General features: G+C 43.7%; 1 protein-coding gene across 3 annotated transcripts; it reads left to right on the top strand.

Annotated features, from left to right (window-relative positions):
- Positions 1 to 497: 497 nt before the first annotated feature.
- On the top strand, positions 498 to 24339 carry grm1a (glutamate receptor, metabotropic 1a). 3 transcript variants are annotated; one of them, XM_062559435.1, is made up of 9 exons: positions 498 to 767; positions 1533 to 2376; positions 4623 to 4872; positions 14770 to 15005; positions 16171 to 16417; positions 16949 to 17117; positions 17975 to 18101; positions 19502 to 20435; positions 22208 to 24339. In XM_062559435.1, exons 2-9 carry the CDS (start codon positions 1659 to 1661, stop codon positions 22770 to 22772), a joined length of 3246 nt encoding a protein of 1081 aa, XP_062415419.1. In that variant the 5' UTR covers positions 498 to 767; positions 1533 to 1658; the 3' UTR covers positions 22773 to 24339. The 3 variants fall into 3 exon arrangements, with proteins under 3 accessions (XP_062415419.1, XP_037306152.1, XP_062415420.1); XM_037450255.2 differs by having other exon boundaries at positions 499 to 767; positions 22046 to 24336; XM_062559436.1 differs by having other exon boundaries at positions 499 to 767; positions 22081 to 22332.
- The last annotated feature ends 140 nt before the right edge of the window (positions 24340 to 24479 follow it).

Below are 24479 nucleotides of genomic sequence, written 5' to 3'. Positions count from 1 at the left end.
ACCTTTGATCAATCACTTGGTGAAATTAAATTTTGATTGCTGTCCATGGTGCTAAAGATATAAATTGTAGCAAGAGGGCCTCACGTCAGCTCAGAACTGAACATATGAAGTATATTGGTCATCAAGGACAGCTGAGCGCGATGCCACTATTTGCTAATTGCTAGCGCTTGTCCATCTAAAATGTCACAATTACTTTCAGATGTAGAAAACGGTCAGAAAATCGGTTAACGCCTGACATCACTACCTCATATCACTTTCTCTCTTTTTCTCAAACTTAAAGACTTTTTCACCCACTGAATTATTACATGCTATATATTTTAATAATGTGAAGCAGCAGTCTATTAGGCTGCATAATCATTTTATGACAATGTGAGCAATTGCGTTGTCTAACAAGTTATACTTTCTCAACGTTTTCAAAGCTGCTTGTATGAGGGGAGAAAATGCCATGCGCGGCATGGGCTGATAGTGGATAAACCAGATTTCCACATTTTGGTTGTCATTTTAGCTCGGATAAAGCACTGCGCTAACTCTCACGATGCATGTTTAAGACATGCAGGCATTGCAAACATAACATATATTGAAGAAAAGGCGATGGTTGCGTGGGATCTTCAGCAGAGAGGCAGAGGGAGAGGGAAGTGAGGGAGAGAGAGAGAGGAAGTGAAGGAGAGAGAGAGGGAGAGAGAAGAAGAGAAGGAGAGAGAGACTCACATTGGAAGACCACGCGCTGGAGAAGAAAGGTGCACACGCGACATGTCTCAAGGATTCAGGTAAATTTTGAGGCTTTTCACAGAAAAACAGTCTCTTAAGATTTTAAGATGTGAACAGGGCCACGGAAAATATGGATAATAGTCCATTATCCAATGTAGTCCTTTGAGAAGAGACAACTCGTGTTTGGCTTGAGATTGGCTTTGTTGGTGTTAGAATTTTGTTAGACTGCAATATTGTTATTATTAATAGTTATACTGCAATAGTACCTGGTGATGTTACCTTCGACTGCTCGACCGATGAATAGAAGAGTGGGATTGAAAAAAAACCCCTAGATTATTAGATTATTTTCGTGTAAACAGTCAAACAACAGTCGGATGATATTGCGTTTGACAGCTTGGACAAAGTAAAAATCCCTTATCGACGTCCCTGTAACGTATTTGGTATGCGCGCTGTCCATGGTGCTCAAACCGGCTCTCGATGGACCGCGCGGGTCCTATCAGCTTCCCCCGGTAAATAGCACTGGCTGTTCGGAACGAAAAACGAGGACTTCGGAAATGTTAAAGTACGCGCTCCATTCAGAGCTTACCAGCTGCACGGTCGGGCAATTCCCAGTGGATAGCAGCACCCTCTCGCTAAGGTAGGTTTGAGTTAAATGCCTTGCTCAAAGGCACCTGGACTGTCGCTCGCCTTTTGGGAATTAAAACGGGGCGTCAGTGGAAGGGAGGATGGATGCGTTGACAGTCAACTCTCCACACATGCCACTGTGGTACATCTGGCCTCGTTTCTCTCTGCACATCACGGCGGTCTGTCTTATTTCTCTGCAGGTGCGTGCAAATATGCCCCGGGTCTCCCTCTCACGGATCGCGGTTGCTGGGATGAACTCGGACGTATCATCAGACAGCGGATAGTATGCCTGCACAGCTGGAACGGCTCACGCGACGCGGCACAGTATGGCACGCGTAAACATGGGTCTCTTCGCTCTCCTGTGTCTCCCCACGTTCTTCTTCCACGTCCTCGTGCTCTCCCACAGCGGCGGCATTTATGAGCGGGCGGCGGTCCCTCGCGCCGTGGTTCGCTCCGTGGCTCGCATGGACGGAGACGTGATCATCGGCGCGCTCTTCTCCGTCCACCACCAGCCGTCGGCGGAGAAAGTGGCGGAGCGCAAGTGTGGAGACGTCCGCGAGCAGTATGGCATCCAAAGGGTGGAGGCCATGTTCCACACGTTGGACCGGATCAACGCCGACCCGGACCTGCTTCCAAATATCAGTCTTGGCTGCGAGATCCGAGACTCCTGCTGGCACTCCTCTGTGGCCCTGGAGCAGAGCATCGAGTTCATCCGGGACTCCCTAATCTCCATCCGGGATGATAAGGACGGCTCCAAATGGTGCATTGACGGTACTCCGTCCCACCAGCCTCCACCCTCCAAGAAGCCCATCGCAGGGGTGATTGGACCGGGGTCCAGTTCCGTGGCCATTCAGGTGCAGAACCTCCTGCAGCTCTTCAATATCCCGCAGATCGCCTACTCTGCCACCAGCATCGACCTGAGTGACAAAACCCTGTTCAAGTACTTCCTGAGGGTTGTACCCTCCGACACCCTCCAGGCACGGGCCATCCTAGACATTGTCAAGCGATACAACTGGACCTACGTGTCTGCCGTGCACACCGAGGGTGAGGGCCCTATCGATCACGAGTCACCATAGTGTGTCAGCAGCCATGTTAGTCTCGTAGCCGATATTATAGTGAGTTTTTAGACTTCATGGTGCATTATGGTGTTTTCGATAAACAACCTTTCAATGTTAGATGCTATAGACTCTGATATTTTATACTATATTTGATAGCTTTTTACCCACAAAACTGTATGGATAATTTTCATACCATACAGTATCCACCTGCTTTTTAGTGCAGGCTCTTAAAGCCACACATTTTCAAACCCACGCATATCTTCATTGGGTTTTAAACGCACTTGTCTTTAGTTGGGGTTTTTGTGCACATTCCTTTAAGACTAGTCATACACATCTAAACATCTTGATAAATGTTGTGTTATTAGAATCTTGAAGCAATTTTTGAAGTTCTGTTCTGTAGCAGTAGCCTGTAGCAGAACAGACACTAACACATTAGGTGTTCATTTTGAAATCTTAACTAATTGCATGGTTAATTCGGACGATGAGGCTGGGATGAACAACATTCATTAATGTTTAACATTTAAACAGATTCCCATACATTAAAGATACATATATTGTCTCCATAGACACCCTTGGAATACAATATTATTCCATGATGGGCCCACTTTATAACTCTTATGGGTATTGGTTCATTTTATAGTGGACACAGGCGGTAAAAAGGCTATGGGAGTTGGGTTGACAAAGTAATTACTGTGAGGGGAATTATGTCATTGAAAAACAGCCCCATTTTAGTAAAGCGTAGAGAGGGGTTGCTGTCGAAAAGGGACTGTAGTACCTGGAATCATAAATAGGTGGCAACAGCTCTCTGACCTTCAACATACAATGGGAACCTCTGTGACTGAAGTCATAATTTAAGAGTAATGAAACGCCAGTCAGGGGAATGGGGGATATGATTGCAAGCAACATCAACAGGCTATAGAGTGAGAAATACAAATAGGATACTTGAGTACTTTAATTCGATAATACATTTTTTTTTCTACATGCAAGTATTCTCTAAATGAAAAAAATACCCTACACTGTATTTATTATTCAGACCCATAAGAGACAACAGAGATGAGTCGTAGTAAATGTTTCTAGCCGAGACTTTCCTTCCGTACTTGTCTGATGCAGAACTTAACCTGACCTTCGAGGTGTCCTATATAAATCCACTTATTTGTTTTTCTAATCTCTGAAATAGTGGCCATGACAAACTTAAGCTCATGCATTTATTTCTCCACCACATTAGACAAGTAATAGATGCAGCTTGTTCCTGTGGCAACTGATAGGGCTGAGAAATTGCATAAATTACCTGTCTTAATTAGCATCAGAGTGGTAGGAATACTCAAAACAGGTTTTTGTCAACTAATGCACCACCACCACCCACCTGTCTCGCAGTCTAGATGGAAAGAGTAGAAGAATTAGAAATCATTATATCCATTTACCGACGGGAGAGTGAAATGGGGTAACTGAAAATATCATCAGAGGACAATTGGAAAACCAACACGTGGGCACATTATGGGCCATAGTAAATGCATTACTGTGATATTGTGCTATTTCCTTTGTCACATTTCTTGTTTTACAAAGCGATTCCAAATAGAAATAAAGCATATTTGTCCTCACCGTCCATTTCATGGTAAAGCGGTCTGGAGTCCCCCAGAAACACGGCCACTCATCTAGGCAATTGCACAGCAAATCTTTTCAGATTTTTATGGGTTAAGGACCTTAATTTCCCAAACACATGTTTGAGCGTGCAAAGATGATTGGATTTTCTGTGTAATCCAGCCCTCATGTTAAAGAGCTGTCTTATCAAAAATCCAGATCGTGACACAGTAATACAAGCTCTGCAGTCCGCATAGAAACAGCAGATTTAGACTTTGACAGCTTTGGCGGGCTCTTGATTTGGACGATGTGCTGTTCAACAAGTATAGCTATCTTCACCCCTTTTGGCTGTGATTTCAATCAGTAGCCCGTACCCTCTCTGACACTCATGATGAGAGGATCAGAGCTTCAGCTGAGCCGGAACTTGACGCACTGAACAACTGCTGGCGGGACAGTGTCCACACTAATTGGGAATAGATCAAGAGAAAAGCATCAACAACCTTAATCTTTTGCAGCCACGTCTTAAACAAAGTCAGTCTAAGAAGAAGACAGCCAGAATACATTCCACAAGGAAGATCTTTAATTGTTTATTTACAGTAAGGGCAGAATGTTTTTTTGGCAAAAATTCTCACTGTTTGCTTTCATCACCTGTAGGAAACTACGGGGAAAGTGGCATGGAGGCCTTCAAGGAGCTGGCCTCTCTGGAAGGTTTATGCATTGCCCACTCGGACAAGATCTACAGTAACGCGGAGGAGAAGCACTTTGATCGCCTTCTGAGGAAACTACGGGAACGTCTGCCCAAGGCGCGCGTAGTTGTGTGTTTCTGCGAAGGCATGACCGTCCGAGGTCTCCTGATGGCCATGAGGAGACTAGGGGTGTTTGGGGAATTCCTCCTCATCGGCAGGTACGGGTTGTTTCTTTTCCTTTTGCTTCTTAAACCTTTCGGTTTACGGCTGAGAGCGTCCCTTTTGATGGCAAGAAATTGGTTAACAGACTGGAAGGCTGCGAGATGCTGTGTTGTCCTCCTGATGTGCATGTCACCAAGGCAACCAAGAAAAGCCAGACCACATACCAATAGCGGTGAATATAAATGTTCTCCAGCAATGAATAATTGGTATTTTGGTCACACACACAAAACTACAGAGGAATACAATGCCTCCAGTCCGTTCTCCCCCTTTGGGGCTGTCTCTTATTTGCTTTTTCAAGACAATGGAAGGTATTTTGCTTTTAGCTGTCAGAGAGGCACACACATTTTAGACCATATTGAATCCACCTGAATTGTAACACTGTTTCCTTACTGTGATTACACCTCTTGATATTCACGCCATCTCTTACTCATTTTCTCTTTCTCTCTGGTGAATGTTGAGTGACAGTGTCTGACTTTCTTTGTCATTACAAAAGGCCAAGTCGAGTCGTCTCACACACTTATACAGCTGCACATTGCACCATGAAATGGTCCTCAAGGAGCATTCACACTTGTGGGTGAAAGCCAGAGAAACCATAATTCCACTTTTCTGTTCATTCATGCAATATCTTTCCGCCATCATTTCAAAGAGGGAAGAGACGTTTTTGGCTCTGTTGTAGGGCATTGGTTGGCCCTATGTGATATAAGGAGGACTTTAAAAAGAAACCTTGATTTGAATTAGACATTATATCAGGCCATAAGTTATTTTTCTTGTATGTATGCACATACACAAGGTGTTCCAAGTCCAAGAGGCACTTCTCTATTGGCTGGCACTGAGGGATTTTTTTTGTGTGTGATTGCCATGATCCTTGATGTGGCTTTTCTTATTTCCTGTGACATCTCCCAGTGATAGAAATAAAGAGAAGACAAGCGCTTCTCTTCCTAGCCTCCTTTTATGTTCCATGGGTTGTACCCAATGCATATGTGCATATTTGAGTGCTCGGCAGGAGAAGGCACTATTTCTTTTCAGAGGCCAGAACATGCCTTTTCAATTATCCATCAAAAAAAAAATCTGCACTCTAAGGTTATATTCCTTTGCCTTTATAGAAGATAGGAAAGTGGGTCTTTTCTTAGCTTTTTTGGAAGTCTCCATGGGCAGAAGAAATACTGGGTCAGAGAGAGGGAGCGAGAGAAAGACAGAGAGAGAGAGAGAGAGAGAGAGAGATGGAGACATACATACATATACAGTATATCTATGTATCAAGAGAGGTAGAGAGAAAGAAGGAGGTGGAGACAGAGTGTAAAGATGACAGAGTCCGGCCCAACACAGATGCCGAGCCATGTGTCTCTTTCACAGAATGTAGTGAAAGCCTGAACGAAGCTGCAAGACAGGTATTATCTCATCAAGGGGAGTTGGTTTCTTAATTCAAACCTCAGAAGAAGCCTCTCCTGCGACACGTCTGTGTGGATTTGGTGGAAGAACGTTCCGATGCACAAATATAAACAAAGAGGGAATGAAACAAAGAGTGACACAGCAAGAAGATGACACACAGTCCAATCTGTCAATGAACAACTAATGCACTGGTATTTTTTATTATAATTGCTTTTTACAGGATTTGTAAAAGCAATGCCAAAAGAAAATCAAAGAGAGTCTGGTTTTGTATGTAGACATGTAATGTAACACAAAACCTTCTAGTGAGAGTGTACCACACACGTGTTTGTTGTTGAGGAGTCACTCGTAGTGACGAACACACTCGGACTCATCACTCAACTCGGCAGTTCCCCCCGTAGATCTAAGAAGTGTTTTCATGTCTAACATAGTGGAGGATTGTTCATCGGTTGGCCAAAAGCTAGACTCCTAATGACTGCTCGTTGTTCCTCCCCAGCTGGATGTGTTAATAAGCAACTGTTTGCTCACAACCTAAAGGGTGCTAATATGCCAATGGTGGGATTACAGGTTTTGCCTTAGTCAGACAAGCACTGTTGCAGTTGCTATCAATGATTTCTTAGAATTATAGCATCTTGTCAGGGCAAGCTGCGTAACATTTTAAATGTCAAATGACAGAAAATTCATCACCGCACAACACTGAGAATCAGCAGTGTTCACAACATTACATTTGAGGACATTGAAGTTGTTTTACTACCTTAGGATAGATGGTGTAATGATAACACGCTGTGTGCAGCAGCTTCCAGACAGTTAGTGGCTTATGCGTCTCCTTGACCTTATACACCTCTCCATTTTAGTGCACTCGGCACAAACGAACAAAACAGAAAAAGAGAAGGCGTACCCAGCAAAAAACAATTCAAGAGGATTCTCCACCCGATTTGCCTCATATTTGGAGAGGACGATAGAACAGCACAAAGGCAGACAGGAACACTCAACAGCAGTGGCCGCATGAACTACATGAGTTTAGAATCCGAGAGGTTTTGTTTTAGCCACTCGCATAACCTGCTCTTCAGACGAGGGCCAGGTGTGGCTGTGTGCTCGACCCACTTTATCCCTGACCTGCAGACTCTGCTCTGCATCACTTCCACACTTCACAGCCTCTCGGCTCCGCTGTTGTCAGTCAATAGGGCTCTCGTCCTTCTCTCGCTGGGATGTCAATCAGGATTTCGCCAATAAGCTGTCATTCGACTTCACACACACACACACACACAATACAACATTCATTCTACACTCAATTACAAAAGAAATCCACTTCATTCCAATGGATTTCAGACTTCTTGTTTTTAAGGGATTCAGAATGTCTTTTAATTGAATTGATGTAACCCCCAGTTATATTTTTGGAGCTGGAAGTTGATTGGTGAACAGAATTTGTGAGTCAGTAATTCCTGCACTCAGTTGGTGGCAAATAAATCAGAGTAGACTGTGGATTTGTTGGTTGTGGATCTCGTCAGTTTATTAGATCCAGTAAAAAAAGTGTTCATAGCTGAGCAGAACAGCTACAGGTGAATGTAGTTCATATTGTGAGCTAAATATATGCATGAAAGTAAAATCATTGTTGCACTTTATCCTCCGTACATATTTTTTTATACTTTGGAGTGCAGCCACATACATTTTCACGCGGAGGTTGGTGCATAGAGCCGTGTGTGCTTCATAGAGTGTACGTGATGCAGTAATAGCCACATACTTTTCTTACATATGCCTGTTATTTGACCAAAGAGAGCGCTGCACACAATGACTCCCTGGAGGTCACTGCCATATGATTACAGATCCAAAAGGCCATCCAGGCAAAAATATTAGGCCCCCTGAAAATATGTTTGGGTTACGTATCTCGTCATAAAAACAATATATTTTTTATTTTTCAACTAACTGTATAAGAAATTGCATGACAGCAACATGCAGTACATACATAGTGTCCATGAAAATATCGCTTCTACACACCTTTCAACTTTCTTCCCGTTGAACTAATACACAAATCTGTCAATATTTCTACATACTCGGTACAAATATAAAGAAATTGTCAGGGAATAGCTTTTTTTTAGGTTTGAAAGCTGGATAAACATCTCCTGTACAGTGCTTTGTTATCATTCCCTCTTACGTCTGTGTCCCCTCACCCAGCTCAGCTTCTGAATGGCAGCATGGAGCGAAACCACCAACCCATTTGCCTTCTTGCTCTTTTGCAATTAGCCCCGCTTGTTTTCTCCCTCTTTCTCTCCAATACATCTCGAATACAGTTATTGTTAAACATCATGTCTGTAAGCTGCTTCTTTACATGTACAGCTGATTTCTTGCACACACATTTTGGGTCTCGGTCCCATTTGAATGCTTGCTTCTGTTTTTAATTAATGTCGTATTTTATTCTTGACAGAAATTCTTCAGAAATGTGAATGTTCTACCTCTGTGCTGGCATGGCCAAGTCATTACCATGGTACGACTGAGTCTTTTTTCAAGGCTGTGCAAAGCTGTGACTGTATTGTCTGTGTCAAATGCATTTCTGCATTTGGTTTTCCTATTTGACTTCCTGTAACACGGGGACTCGGGTTTGGCTCTGAGCTTTAATAAATGAAACATTTAGGGTGCCACAGAGTGAAAAGGAGGAGTTGTGGAGCAACACATTTTAGCAGCCTTTTCCATGTCCTTGTCTCTAAGGCTTTGACGTGCTCCCCTCTCAGGGAAAAGAGTGCAAAGGACGTAGAATTCAAGAAGACAACAGCACTGCCATCAACAAAATAAGAATCCCGAATTTACAAATGCTGTGGTTTACTCCATCCTTCATAAATTCTTCTGAATCAAACGAAATACTGAGTTTAATGAAAACGTTTTTCTATCAATTTAAGACAGCAGATAACGTTTACAGTGATCAGCTTAACTTGATGTTTAAAGATAAATGAAACAGTCTAAAAATACTACATAACTGTGTTCAACTTAAAATCAATGGCAGGTTTCAATTCTCCTCTTCCCCTTCCCAGCACTAGGTTGTTATGTGTGCGAGGTACGATCCCCATGCCAATGCTGCACTCTCAATTGGACATATTGCATTTGTTAGGCTTATAGTGAGAGCACATAAGATACATTAGTTGTGCATGTGACGTGCGCAGGAGGGTAGAAGGATGAGCTGGAACTAAGACAGAGGAAAAGAGCGTCTATCTTCAAGTTAATCTCTCTCCGCGTGACGTGATGGTGTCCTTTTGACACGCTGCGCTAAAACAGTCCTCATGCAGGTTTAGTGAGAGTTTACTGGGGCACGTCATGCAGGAAATCGAGCTCAACACATTTTTTGTCAGCAGGGGCGGGATAAAACTGCACCACTGGAATTAGAGGCTTGTGCTGCTTGTGCTCCAGTCACCATGGAGATTGAGTTTGGGCTCAGGACGCGGCGCGTGGGATCGTCTCACTGCAGATCTGTCATTCAGCCTGTCAGCGGTGCTCCGAACACGGATGTCGCTTCTCGGGAAAAAATGGCTGACATTTGAGAAAATCCGCCCAGCAACATCAGCAACAGAGATTGTAATTATAAGATTAGGAAGCATCCATGTCCGCGTTCACTCGGTAACGGAGCCTCTGCGCGCGTTACTCGTGCACACGTGGCTCTGGAAACTGGTGCCTTGAAGTCGAGTCGCAGTTCGTGAATTGAATCTGTTTGTCTTCTACAGACCGAAGGGGCACAATGAGCTGTGTCTGAATATGTATAGCACGCCTGCGATGTTAATTGAAAGCGGCCCCACATTGTCAAGGACATCTCTGTCTTTCCAGTTGATGCCTTGCGTTGCATTGGGCGAGGGGATGGGTGAATGACCTTTGAATGATCAGAAATAGCACACTGGCTATGCATCTCATGACATGGTCGTCACATCCTGATTAGTGGATATTGGACCAATCGGTTCTTCTCACAGACAAGACTTTAGTATTTAGTATTGATCAAATGTAAAACAAAATTCAGGCTTCAATCCTTTCCACAGTCTTGTTTAGTTTGCAGTGTGTCCTAATGTTCATAGCGTATCATTATGGACTATTTTATTTGTATTCCAGGTGGAGCTGTTATTTATTATTGTTATTATTTATTTTGGTCTGTATTCGTAGGAATTCATAAGCAGCAACATTCCAATCAACCTGTAATAGTCTGACATTAAATTGACCTGCTGATAATAAGAGCCTGTCATGCATCAGTGCCTCCTGCTGCTGTAGTATGCCGCCAACACTTTTTCAAGGGTTTCACTAGTGAATTGATGTCGCGTGGTAGTAAAAAGCCAAAAGGTTTTTCTCCCCCAAGTTTTCCCTGTCAATGTAGAAGAGACTGATCTCCCAACTCAAACTGGGGCATGATGAATTAGTAAAAGCAGCTCGGATGGGCTTTAAAAGGCTCCCCGGCGCAGTCGGGGTCCTCTTTCTCACCTCAAGACAGTCGTGCTGCTGCCGCCGCTCAGTTAGCACGCCACCACCACTCCTGTGTTAACTGCACTCAGTTGCAGAAATAAGAGAAATTGAGAAGTATGGCAAAGGAGGGATGAAGGCCGAGAGCGTTTTAGTGTACAGCTGCAGAGAGAAACCCCTGATTGAATATTTGTTTTGGTTCCAGAGAAGAATGTTGTAGGATCACATAGAGGTAAATATTCAACAGAAAAAAAAGTTAGCCCCAAGTATGTCTCTTAGGAAATAGGAATAGGAAATTAAAGAGAGGAGTGGGGAAACAATTACAATCGCTAATTATATTATATACGTGTTGGACCTGGCGAGAACCTTTATTTAAAACACTCATTAAACATATAAACCTCATCAAGTTGTAATCCTGTGTTGTCCTTATACAGTTACACCAAAACCCTCACAGATTTCCCAGGTTAGATGGACTACTGTCCTCTGTTCAAGTGTCATATTTGACACCTTACGATTTCTCCCAAATCCATTTTAGAACAGAAACATTCAGGTGAATAAACAAATATGATTGATCAAAAAGTATCCACATCAAGTATTTCAAACAGCCCACGTGTTCTTGAAAAGTAAATAACACTGTAAGTAACCTCGAAACGCAAAAGCACATATTTCTCCTAAGAAGTATGGACTCTGAGACGTGAAAGCTCCTCCCAGCACTGAAAATGAGATGGAAGGACAATAATTTAAAGGAAATAGAGAAGAGACAAGAATTAATGATGTGAGTAAATGAAGCGTGCATGATGCCTACGTGGCTGTGTACGTGTGTGTGAGTTGGTGTGTGTATATTCTTGTCTTCTTGACATTCCAGTGGTCTATGAATAACAGACCGCTTGAAAAAGTTCTGAAGTTTTTCAATTAACTACCTGAACTATTCTGGCACATTCACAGAGCAATTATGAAACTCTTGATTCCCCTATCCTCCCCTTCCTCTTTTGAAAGTAACTCTTCCTCTTCATCCTCCAGGGGAAACAGTGCATGTGATTAAATCTCTGCCCTGCCAATTAATTCATGGCTTCATAAATATACAAATGTGCTATCAAACTGGAACTGGATCATCTGGGAGAGTCGGGGGGGGGGGGGGGGGGGGGGGGGCTCTCGGTCTACTCGCTGTCGTATGCTACTCTATAAATTACCCAGCTGTGCTCCCACTGTGCTCCTCCAAACAATGCCACGCATCATCGAGTCTCAGTAAACCATCAAAACATGCATGTCCCATTCTCAAGCATGTGACATCGAAGGAATGGCATCATGCTGACTTTACTTGTCGGGATAAGCACTGACATAAACGATTTGAAAAGCTGAAGGTCAAAAATAAATTACATTACGGTCGCTATTAGCGCTGTACTTACTGTACTCATTTAAGTTTCTAAGTCAACATGTTTGAGCAGTTTACAAATGACCGATTTGGTGTTTTAGGCATGAGTATTGCTGCAGAATAAAAAGAATGTTAAGATATATTTCAAAACATGTACCGGAGGTGAACTCTGTTTTACATCTCAGACCTACTTCCTCCTGCAGTCTTGAGTACAATAAAAGTAAAACAGTTTAAATACTTCAACAGCGTTGACACCTTAATCAGCATGTACAGGTTTTCCTCTGGTAGATCTGAGTCAGGTCACGTGAACAGCGGCGTTCCCGTATGCAGCGTGAAGCGGCGCCACGTGGAGGTGACGCTGTCCCCCTCAGCGTCCCTCGGATGGCCCCAGAGTTCTGCTGAGCTGCTGCTGAGTTGTGTCAGACAGTGCGATCCTGAGAGAGGAGAGCGAGAAGAGGAAATGTCCTTTTACTTCATCGCAGACTCCATCGTGAGAAACCGTCAAGCGTGCCCTCGATGCCTCATGCCTTATTCATCCAGAGTGTTGGACCGCTCTCTCTTTATCTCAAAAACAAATCTGTTTCTCCGCTGTTCTGTGAGAGCAAACATGTAAAACAATGAACTATATTGAACGGGCCGCGATAAACGCACTTTACCCTGTGAGGGGAGGGATGTTTACGATGAACACAACACTTTACACGGTGCGTCTTTGTGTCTTTATCCGTCCAACGTGTACTGAAAGGAGGGAGGGAGGGACAGAGGCAGTGTGGACCTGTAGAGAATCAGGAAAGGCCCTCAGGCCGATACAATCCTCTTGTTTCGGACTCTTGCTTGGACAAAGAACATGTGGTGAAAGTCTCGACCATGTTGCTGTGGTTATTGTCCTCCCACCATCATGTCTCACAGAACGCATTCCCTTGTCTCGTCCATCTGTAATTGTTGCAGAGAGTAAAAGCTCACATGTATCGTTTAATCGGTCCTACCCAACCTTACTAACATTACATTTTAATCGCTTTGACCAAGCCTGCCTTTGTCACATTTACACATTTACTGTACCACAAATCTTCAATAAAAGCCCTACATAGCGCTCAGAACTCATTTGCTTGTTTGCATGTTCTTTCATTACCATCAACAAGGGCCTGTTTATCATGAGTAACACCCTCTTACAAGTATATAGTTGCCAAAATGTGCTATTTTCAAGATAATTGCCATACTGCCTCATATATACGTTGGAATGTGTCTTTACACTTGAGAGGCTCAATTACATTGGTTGTAAAGTTTCCTCTTCACAAATTTCCGCTTGAATGTCTCCTTTTTTCGTGATTGACGGTAATTGTGGACGTATGGGTCGGAGATTTTGACCTGCACACACGCACACACAAATCCTCATCCATCACCCAGAACATCCCATGTGTCCGAGGTAATTGGTTCCATGGTGAGCCGTACCTAATTGGTGTGTAGCTGCCAGGTATTTCAAGGAAGCGCCCCAGAGCTCACACTAAAGACAGAAAGAAATAGAATCAAAAAGAGCCCCGAAGCCTCCGGCTGGCTCAGATTGAAAAAAGTGTTTTCCATTTCTCTGAGAGCCCGCTGGCCAGCTGTGTGTCTAAATTGGCCTGTTTGGGTCGAAATCCTGACAAAGAAGGTTACACAGGGAAACAAACCAGCAAGCTGAAGGGATTGCGTGAAGCTTACAATTACAGTCGTGGCACTAACTGTGAGATTTCCATCCTCGTCAATTGAGGATTGCTGCAGTGGATTTGAGATAAGCCTCTAACCATTGCTGCCACACTGATTTTAAATAACATTGTACAAGTTTAGAGGTTGCTGTATACCGATTTGTAGTGGAAGCTCATTATTTGAAATGATTTAATGAAAAAGCCGACCATGACCAGACTTTGGGTTCGTGCACTGATGTTTTCCATGTCGTTCCATTTGCGGCTGTGGGAGAGAAACTTATTCCAAACTGCTGCTAATGTTTACAGTTCTGTATGTGCAAATGGATTTTCTGTTGTGCAGCTGTACCTTCTCTTTCACTCTGTCACCTTAGAGGGGAAAATCACAATTCAGTTACCTAACACAACATCATTTAGTTCAACGATTTCTAGTCACTAACAAGGCTTGGTTACCCTTTTTTCCAGAAAAGTAAAGCAAAGCAAACCACCTTATAAACCAAGAATCATTACATGGATCAATACATTAATTAACATAAAACAGTTATGTTCTATACATTTTGACAGTCCTCATTCATTAGATGGTACTTTAAGGGTTGACACCTGATTATTTGCAATGGAGAAATCACATTAAGATCGTTGTTGTGGCCTTTAAGGTCTTAAACACTTAGGTGCCGAACTGAGAAATATACCTTCGGTTATTGTTTTAGTTCCCTTAAGAAAATACATCTAATCAATAATGGAAAAGAGAATCTGTTCTTCAAAGTAAAGCCTCATTAGTAGAAGCTCTTATTTATTTTTGGAGTGAGTGAAATGACTCTATAGTGAATAGTGTAATAGGTATGTCAGTCTCTATCAGCTGTTAAGACACTTGCAACAGTCTAATTCAAAAGACACACAGCAGCACCAAGTGACGCTTTGTCAAAGCGCGCCTCTCAATTGGAATTTTGATTTTATTTTAAACCCTTACTCTCTTTATTGGTCCCCCAGCGATCGCTACACTACAGGCTCTTCTTCTTTCTCTCCTGCTCCTGCAGTGATGGCTGGGCAGACCGCTACGAGGTTGTGGAGGGATATGAGCAGGAAGCAGAGGGGGGAATCACCATGAAGCTGCAATCCGAGGTGGTCAAGACCTTTGATGATTACTATTTGAAGCTGCGTCTGGACACCAACACCAGAAACCCCTGGTTCTCGGAGTTTTGGCAGTACCGTTTCCAGTGCCGCCTTGCGGGCCACCCTCAGGAGAACAAGAGCTACAAGAAAGTCTGCTCCGGTGGGTGGCAACAGCATATGCCCCATGTACATGTTTGTGGTTTAGAAATGGGAGCAGTGTTCCTATTGATTTTGGTGAGAGTAGATGATTATGCTCCTGAATAATAACAAAAACTGTCAATTTCTTTTCTGTTCCCCCCCCCCCCCTTCAATATTCCCTCCTTTTGCTCCCAAAAGGGGCTCATGGTAAACTGTGTTCTCGGCATTTAACTCAAAACTTGAAATTCTCACCCAAAATATGCAGTAATCAAATGAACAATGCAGTTTATTGCTCGGAATGCTCTTTACCGACTGATAAATAAAATCAATAAGTGGTTTGTGATGGCTGCTATCTCGGAGCAGTACAGGTATTTTTCTACTTTCTCCCCATCACACTTTTTTACACTTCTTCTTTTATTCCAAAGACCTTCAGGGTGGTAAGTGCATTTTTCTTGTCACTAATGTGATGGTTTTATCCGAATTGCACTTGCACCGTGTAAGACAGGAAGAGTTTGACCGATGCTCTCTTTAATACAACACAAATCTGTGAAGTTTTAAAACTGTAATTGTGGCAGGCTCAGGCCGTTGGCCAGAGTGAGGACTGCGTTGGTCAAACTCTGAAGTGGAGCACTGGTCTTGTCCATGAGAATACTACAAGGAAAGGGCCTTACACTTTGTAAAGCTGCACAAGCGAATGGCTCACCGAGCACACAATGTCCACCATTGAGGCTGAAAAAGATCTTGCTGTATTAAAATTGATCACACCCTTTTCTTTTTGTGCATGCTGATTTATATGATGGACAATAGATATAATACAATACTTGAAATACCCAGGAACAAATAAGAAAGAACATCAAAAGGTTTGTAAATAACATCTTCATACAAGGATGTAAAATACTGGTGTAAGATTTTATACTTTTAATCACCCTTCGTACAAAACGTTGAAGGTAGACTATGTGGAAGTGCCTTTCCAGGGCGGGTGGTAAAGTCTTGGATTCATGTTGGGATTTCCTTGTATGTTGACAGGTTTGGCTGCACACAAAGGTTCAATAGGTTCTCCAGCTCTGCTTCTAATTGAATCATGCATTGCGTATGCTGCACACTAAACACCAGACACACTTTCTTAATTATTATAAACAATGCAAAAACCTTCCATTTCCTCCCCTCTTCTTCTCCCCCTCTAACAGGCAACGAGAGCCTGCAAGAAAACTATGTTCAGGATAGTAAAATGGGATTTGTCATCAATGCCATCTACGCCATGGCTCACGGCCTCCACGATATGCACAACGAGTTGTGTCCAGGGCAGCCGGGGCTCTGTGAGGCCATGGACCCTATCGATGGCAGCAAGCTGCTGGACTACCTGCTGAAAACATCCTTCAGAGGAGTCTCGGGAGAGGAGATATATTTTGATCAAAATGGAGACACCCCAGGAAGGTAAGAGGATGATTAAGGCGGGGGGGGGGGGGGAGATAGCAATAGAGATTTCATACCACGAACATGGCTGTCATCTGTGAATTCTTCCCGTCTAACAGTCTCCTACTCATTAGTACGCACCAATCTTGAGCTCAGAAAGATGTAATTGGTTGGACTGGAACTGATTCAGTGGATCGTCGCAGCCACTTTCATCCCTCTTCAGTCCCACAGAATGCATTTGACAGTCAGAAAACACAGCCGTGGGCTCAGGTGAAGCAGATCCTGCTCCAGTGTGACGATGAGGCCTCACCGGGCACTGGCATGAGCTCTTGATGTCACACTGACAGGGTTGTAAACTGTTGAGGGGACTTTGGATAAAGAGTTTACAAAACTGCTGAACCCTTATCATTAAATTACCTGTCAGTCTCTCCTTCTCTCCTCCCTTTCCCGCTTCTGCCCTTTTTTATCCGTCGGTAACACTTTCTCGCTTTGACATTCAATAAACTCGTCCTCTCTGATTATGGCTCTCCGTTCCTCCCTGGGTCCTTCCAGATATGACATCATGAATCTCCAGGGTTTGGGGGAAGATCGCTATGATTACCTGAATGTTGGCTCCTGGCATGAGGGCATCTTAAGCATCGATGACTACAAGCTGTGGCTGAACAGCAGTGAGATGGTGCGCTCAGTCTGCAGTGAGCCCTGCGCCAAAGGACAGATCAAGGTAGGGATTTATGTCCTCTGGCTTTAAATGATCTCCACCAAAGTTAATTCAGTGTGGAAAATCTGAAAGTGCTGAAAAACAAGAATAATGTTCTAAATATAAAATACAATTGTGTCCAGTGTATTAGATACTAAATATTAAATAAAGAGCATTTCTGAATGATAGAACATTGTTTTGGGTGACGTAGACCTAGATTATGTGTCGTAGCATTCCCTCAAAAGTGTAAAACCTGGATTCATTGTGCTCCCAACACACTCAGATTAACCAATGTTTGAACCCACTCTTGAACCGATGCATCAGCAGCCGTGTCAAGTAAACTTGGCATCGTGCTTTCTCAGCATGGAAATATTACGGAAAAATATATGAGCACATAAAGGTAAAAAAGGTTCAAAAAGAAAACAAAAGCTCCCTCTCATGATCCACCAATACAATTCTGAATGATCACACTCAAAGTTTGAGCGAAGGAATAATTTCCTGATCTTCCTTCAGGAGACATCCAGTTTGGCAGAGTAAATATAAACTGGTATTTTGCCCAGTTTGAAGCAGTGCCCTGATTTGCTTCTCCTTGAGGCGATTGTTTTCAGTCTAGCTACTAGTTGCCCTCAGGGAGGGTGCATCCTCTCTCTTTGTTACCTGCGTATCACCCTGCTTTCCACAGTGCTGTTAACGGCTTCCTTGGTTGCAGAACGCAAAATCAGCCGTCCTTGTTTTATAAACAGTGTGTCTGAGGATGAAGAACATCAGAACAACAAATCCTGCACCACCTTGCATGGTGCTGAGTGTAGGTTGCCTTGGGTGTGATGTGCTAAGCTCGTCTGTGACCCCTCGCCTCTGATGTACGACCTCTCTGCCTGCAGGTTATTAGGAAGGGAGAGGTGAGCTGCTGCTGGATCTGCACCACATGCAAGGACAACGAGTATGTCCAGGATGAGTTCACCTGCAAGGCATGCGATCTGGGATGGTGGCCTGACGATTATCTGGAAGGTAGGAGAGACCAAAGCCGATATCTATTAATGAACAATATCCATTTATACTTATCCCTTTACCAAACCTCACTTATTTTATCACGTATTTGCTCCTAACTGATGCGCCTTTTGCCTGCTGCTTGTCAGGTCATTTACATCATGGAGCACCAATCTCACCGAAACAGCACAAACACTTTCTCTCAAACTATTTTGAGCTCTCAACCGCCCCCCCCCCCCCCCCCCCATAAGCTCTTTCACACCCTGACACCTCCTTTCGCTGATGCTTTTCATCATCCAGGTCCAATGACCCCGCTCACTTAGCTTGCTCAACCACCTCACTACTCGTCCCTCCTCCCTGCTCCCGTTCCTTGTTGTGACCCAGTGGTTGTTTTGACAGCGATTTATAGACTTGAGAGGAGCTCTCAGTTCCCTGGTGCAAAATCCTATTACTGCCATGAGAAGCTGGGGGATACTTTTCAGCAGTCTGTCGAGGAAGAAACTCTCCCTTCGCCCTCATTACATATCACTGTCTGCAGAATACTAATGGGTAATGTTGGTCTCCTTTTCATAGAGGGAGGTTATATTGTCCGTATGTTCACTCATTCTCTCTTTTAGTGCAAAAAATTAAAAAATACCTTCATTCTTAAACGTCTTAAATATGCTGGGAGAATTTTGTTTGGAGGAATGTCCTTGTGATTTAAAGAATATGTGAGGACAGATCCAGATTAAAGCATTTCATCGTTGCCACTCGTATCCATTGTCACGCAGTGTGGCTGAAGCTGTGGTAGACTAAGCCGGGTGGGTGGTCATTAAAAAAAACCCAACATGCACTTTGCCCTCAAGTGTGCCTCAGTGGGCTTTTGATGGAGTGCCTTCTTATAATACCACAGTGTAACAAATGATTTACACCTTCATATTCACATTAGTACCTTTCACATCTTGTGTTGAAAACACCCAGGCTTCCTGAGGCACCATGTTGGGTTTAAAATATATTCCATTTCTCATGATTTGACGTATTGGGAGTGAGCAGTAGAGACCAGAAGTGGGTTATTCTGTGCATAGCCTCGCTTGCGCTGGCACCCACTGTAATGCTATTTGCAGCAGCGTGTCAGATATGAAGTGTTAAGCTGGGGCAGTCCAGGGATGTCAGTTTTCTCCCATTAAGCGTTATAAACCTCCTGTGTGTTGGAAGGCAACTAGTGCATCATGACAGTCACACACAGTTGGGATGAAAATTAAAATGAGAGAGAAATCTGAGAGAACTGGATTCAAATTTGCGATCTGTCAGTTTTAGGCCCTGGTGTTTCTCCAGATCTCGCGCTCCTCTTTGCCATCTATCTACTGTTTTACTGTGACTTTCCTTCACCAAAAACGGTCCCAACAAAAGCTTACCTCGACATCTCCTCTGCCTCTCTACAGGCTGCCAGCCGCTGCCTCTGAAGTATCTTGACTGGTCCGATGTGGAATCCATGGTGGCGGTGGCGTTCTCCTGCGTGGGCATCCTCATCACCTCCTTTGTGACCTTTGTGTTCATCCAGTACCGCGATACGCCTGTGGTAAAGTCCTCGAGCAGAGAACTCTGCTACATCATCTTGGCGGGCATCTTCATGGGCTACATCTGTCCGTTCACCTTAATCGCCCGTCCTACGGTAGCCTCCTGCTACTTGCAGAGGCTCCTGGTTGGCCTTTCATCTTCCATGTGCTACTCCGCCCTGGTGACCAAAACTAACCGCATCGCCCGCATCCTGGCAGGCAGCAAGAAGAAGATCTGCACCAAGAAGCCCCGCTTCATGAGCGCGTGGGCCCAGGTGGTCATCGCCTCCATGCTGATCAGTTTGCAGCTAACTGTGGAGATCACGCTCATCATCCTGGAGCCTCCGGAACCCGTCAAGTCTTACCCGAGCATAAGCGAGGTCTACCTCATCTGTAATACCAGCAACGTGGGCATGGTGGCGCCACTCGGGTACAACGGCCTGCTAATCATGAGCTGCACCTACTACGCCTTCAAGACGAGGAACGTCCCAGCCAACTTTAACGAGGCTAAATATATTGCCTTTACAATGTACACTACCTGCATTATCTGGTTGGCATTTGTGCCGATCTATTTTGGTTCAAACTACAAGATCATAACCACGTCCTTCTCCGTCAGCCTGAGCGTGACGGTGGCACTCGGGTGCATGTTCACGCCCAAGATGTACATTATCATTGCCAAACCAGAGAGGAACGTCCGAAGCGCCTTCACCACATCTGATGTGGTGCGAATGCACGTTGGAGATGGAAAATCGGCTCAATGCGGGACTAACAGCTTCCTCAATATGTTCCGCCGGAAGAAACCTGGGTCTGGCAATGCCAAGTGAGTGACCTTTATGTTGTTCCCCTTACTATAGTCTATTTGTTTGGAGACTGAAGTATAACATGCATACACACTCCAGTGGTACAGTAAGTTGTCCAAAGCTGCTTCTTTATTGGCATTTAACTGAATAAAGCAGGTGCTAATTTTTTTATATTTTAGTGTTTACGCCTGATGTTAAGGCACAAATTCCCATCATCCCAATCGGTGTAAAACCAAACTTTTAGAAACACTGAGAAAAGATTCCTGATATATGTGAAACAACTTTCCCCTGAAACATTATCAATGAATTACAGCTAAATTGAACAAAAACCTTTAGACAGGACACTTTCAGGTTGTTGATTTAAAGCTAAGAGGCCGATGTTTTGGTGATTATTGAAGTATGGATGCGTCAAAATTAGAAACTTAAGACTTGCATATAACTTTTTTGAGATCCACAGCAGTGACACATGGACAGGTATCTAAAGTAAGGAGTGGGGCAGAGTATGAGAGTGATCCCAATCTGTTTACGTGTTGTCTCTCTCCCTTGCTATGAAGCCTTTTTAATCTTTTAACCCTTTAACCTTCCAAACTGAGCAGCATAGTGTTGGACAAATATCAAGGCTGGCAAATCCTCTTGGCATGGTGGTCATTCAACCTCTTTCCTGGAGAGCTGTATTGTCTACTCAGACATATTTTATTATTGTATATAACCAGAGGAGGCTTTTGGAAACTCATTAGCCAGAGCATCATAAAGGAATCATAAAGAAAATCAGCAGAGGTTACCCCATACATCTTATAGCCAAAGTCCATCTATCTATGGACACTTTTGCTCAACGTAGAGGAAGCATTATTATGGAATTATAAAAAACGTTTCATTCTTTTTCAACTATTAATATTTGTTATGCTTAACATAACATAGGCATTCCTAATTTGTTTGTCTCTGAGCTTTACTGAGCTGGGTCCTTTTTGTAGTTAACTGTAACCAGCTCATCTGGTTGAATTAAAGAACCACTTGCCTCTGTTATCGTGTCACTTTTTTTTTGACACTGCAGCCCTCCAAAGAGTCGATCTGCCACCCTGCTGCTTTTGGTTTATCCTCAATTAACCCCACATTTAACTTTTCTCAGCATGAATGCCCCTCTTTACCCACCTCTCCACTCCAACTAATCACGTTAGAGCCAGTCCTATATTCATTCTGCACCAAACTGTGTCGTCTCCAGCCCTGCGCGGGCACCAACATGAACTACTCATTCAGAATGCATGCCTTCGCATTTGTACTAAAAAAAGCAAATAGTTACAACAGAAGGAATTAGCTGGTTGGCTCCTAATTCTGTAAGCTGAATGTTTGAAGCAGTTTCAAGATTATAATGCTTTCTGCAGCACATAATGTCTCACTATGTTTATGAAATGCCACAGTTGATAAATGTAATGCTCCTTAAAGCTCATGAGTGAAGCCCTCAGCAAAGCTGTTAATGTCAAGTCATGTGGTTAAAAAGTATTTTAACATGCATCAGAAATGTTGAAATGCTGCTGCTCAGTTGTGTTACGTGGCTGCTGTGTTGATGCTGTTTTTCTGCAACCACCTGCTGTTTTTTCTCTGTTAGTAACTTGGGTCTTTATCTCGTTCATAGTTCTAATGGCAAGTCTGTGTCATGGTCTGAATCAGGTGCAAGACACCCTCCGAGGGGGGGGAATGTGTGGCACAGACTGTCTGTGCATGTGAGGAAACAGGAAGCCGGCTTGAATCAGACGGCGGTCATCAGGCCCCTAACTAACAACCCCGACCCCCACAGTTGCGCGCCTTCCACCTGCGACCCTGGCACAGAACCCCAACCCCCCCGAGAACCGCTCGGCGCTAAGCCTCTGTACAACCTGGTTGAGGAGGAGGACGAGGGAGTTTCCCAGCGCCCCCTCCGGACCCCGACTTGCTCCGGACAGGCGCAAGGGCAGCAGTCTCATTTAGATAAGCCCGCTTCTCATTTGCCCCCCCGCCTGAAGGTGGTGGACACTCACACCTCCCACGTGCCTGCACCCGATGGGCCCCTGAGCTTGAATCCGTCGCAGCTTCCTTTGGGGACGCACATGGAGGGGTTCGAAGAGGAGGGGTCCGAGGACGAGGAAATGGACCTCTTACACAGCTACATTTATGAGGCAAAGGAGGAGGGGGAGGACGGGGAAGGCGAGGATGTGACTCTAAGCAAGCCATTTCTGGAGGATTCCCTCGCTCTGTCGCCCCCCTCCCCCTTCAGGGACTCTGCGTGTTCGGGGGGGTCCGTGAGCGACTCCCCCATCATGGAGCTGATGCTCGGAAGCTCCAACACCCTCCTGGACTTCGCACACAGCTCCTCGACACTGTGAGGGCACAACAGGCGCTGGCACATCTGTTGTTCACACAGACATACTTCTACTCACACACACACACACACACGGAGAGACGCACACAAACACACACAGATACATATTGTGCTAAATAGTTTTATTATTATTTTAAGTTTTAAGCATTCATCTTTTGCTGTCATTTGGCTTGCTTGTGTGAATTACTCGGCTTTACAAGTAAGAGGTTAATCGACGTTATAAGTAGAGAAACACCAGGAACCTTCCATGAGCGCTCACACTCCTGAAGGGCTGTGAGTGACAAGAGCCTTTCATTGTCAAATGTAGACTGGGAACAGTGGGAAGACTACTCAGCTCTCATGCTAAATTGGGAGAATCATGAAGTAGGGTGCAGCCTGGGTTTCGAATAATCGCTCTGGGAGAGATGAATGGAAAGACAAACCCACTGTCAAGGTGTGTGTGTGTATATATATATACTCCACGTGCACCATGGGATGCAGCGGCGTGGATTAGCTCGGCTGCTCTCCTGTGCACACGTACGGCTGTGTGTTCACGTGTGGAGAAGTCGCAGCAGCATTCGCTTTTCCGCCTTTCTCATTGATTTATTCCACTACAGCTTTCGCTCATCTGACCTCATTGCCACTTTAAGTATACCGAGATATTAATTAACAAAAAAACGTGCAGTAATTTGAAGTTGACTATTACTTATGTGTTGCGAGTTGTGCGACCAAATATTATCACTGAAGTGAGATTCTGCTGAAGACTTGCGCTGTATGATAAATGACATGGATATAGTGTGCCAATCAAAGTTGTTATCAACCTACCTTTCTATTTTTAGCCGATCCAGGTTAGCGTGATTGTAGATGATGCAGATGTTGTTTGTTTAGTTTTTCACTCCGTCGTAACTCTGAGAACAAGTTTTATGAGCGTAGGACGTGATCAAACAACTACTTTTGCTTTCCATGGCGTGTTGATATTTTTCATGTATTTGCTGTGTCATTGTGTCATAAAAAACACAGTATTTGTACAAGTTCTCAAAGTTTGTAATACTGTTGAGCCATCTCTTGTTTTTCACACAGGTGGTATGTTTGTATACTTGTATAATACTGATAAATGTTTCTATATTTAGAATGTCAAGAAAAAAAGAAAAAGAGTTTATACATTTTGAATCTGTCCTCAGATAGTTGTCAAAGAGCAGTGTGTTTTGGGTAACTTTTAAGGTAACTTGGTCGACTGTATCCTTTTGAAGTAACCAATGATCCGTTGCTTCTTGTAATGAGATTATACATGTTTCAGTTTTGCTTAAATCTTGCATTATAAAGTTAAGTAGCTTACTTGAGGTTAAGTTTCTTAGTTCTTCATCTATAAAAATGCAAAGTATTTCAAAGTACACAACTATACAGTACATGGTGAAATTGTATTGTATTTCCAAATGGTTTTAGTCTATTATAGTGTAAGTTGTTAAATTATTTGATCTAGTGTAAAATATACGAGGGTGCCACCTGTTTAACACCGTCAAATCTAGAGTGAAATAGGCCTTTATGTTTTGGTCAAGCTAAACAATGCTGTAAAATAAAACTATTTATATTAAGAAGACTGATTACTGCTTACAACGGCCTGGAAACTGGGTTATTATTATTATGGGTTATTATTATTTCAACTGCAATGAATCTTAAAAACTTACCAGGCTCAACATTAACTCCAAAACATGTCTAGGGGGCAATCAGGAAT

The sequence above is a fragment of the Pungitius pungitius genome, chromosome 20 (assembly GCF_949316345.1).
Source record: "Pungitius pungitius chromosome 20, fPunPun2.1, whole genome shotgun sequence".
Classification (NCBI taxonomy): Eukaryota; Metazoa; Chordata; class Actinopteri; order Perciformes; family Gasterosteidae; genus Pungitius; species Pungitius pungitius.
Note: the sequence above shows the minus strand (reverse complement) of the source record. Positions and strands in the feature narration are given on the sequence as shown.

What these genes read in the sequence shown, in the direction of transcription:
- grm1a (XM_037450255.2), top strand. Translation starts at nt 1,659, where the DNA reads ATGGCACGCGTAAACATGGGTCTCTTCGCTCTCCTGTGTCTCCCCACG. An exon ending in GAATTCCTCCTCATCGGCAG is followed by an intron (nt 4,873 to 14,769) that starts GTACGGGTTGTT and finishes CTGCTCCTGCAG; the next exon opens with TGATGGCTGGGCAGACCGCT. An exon ending in CCTGGGTCTGGCAATGCCAA is followed by an intron (nt 20,436 to 22,045) that starts GTGAGTGACCTT and finishes TCTCGTTCATAG; the next exon opens with TTCTAATGGCAAGTCTGTGT.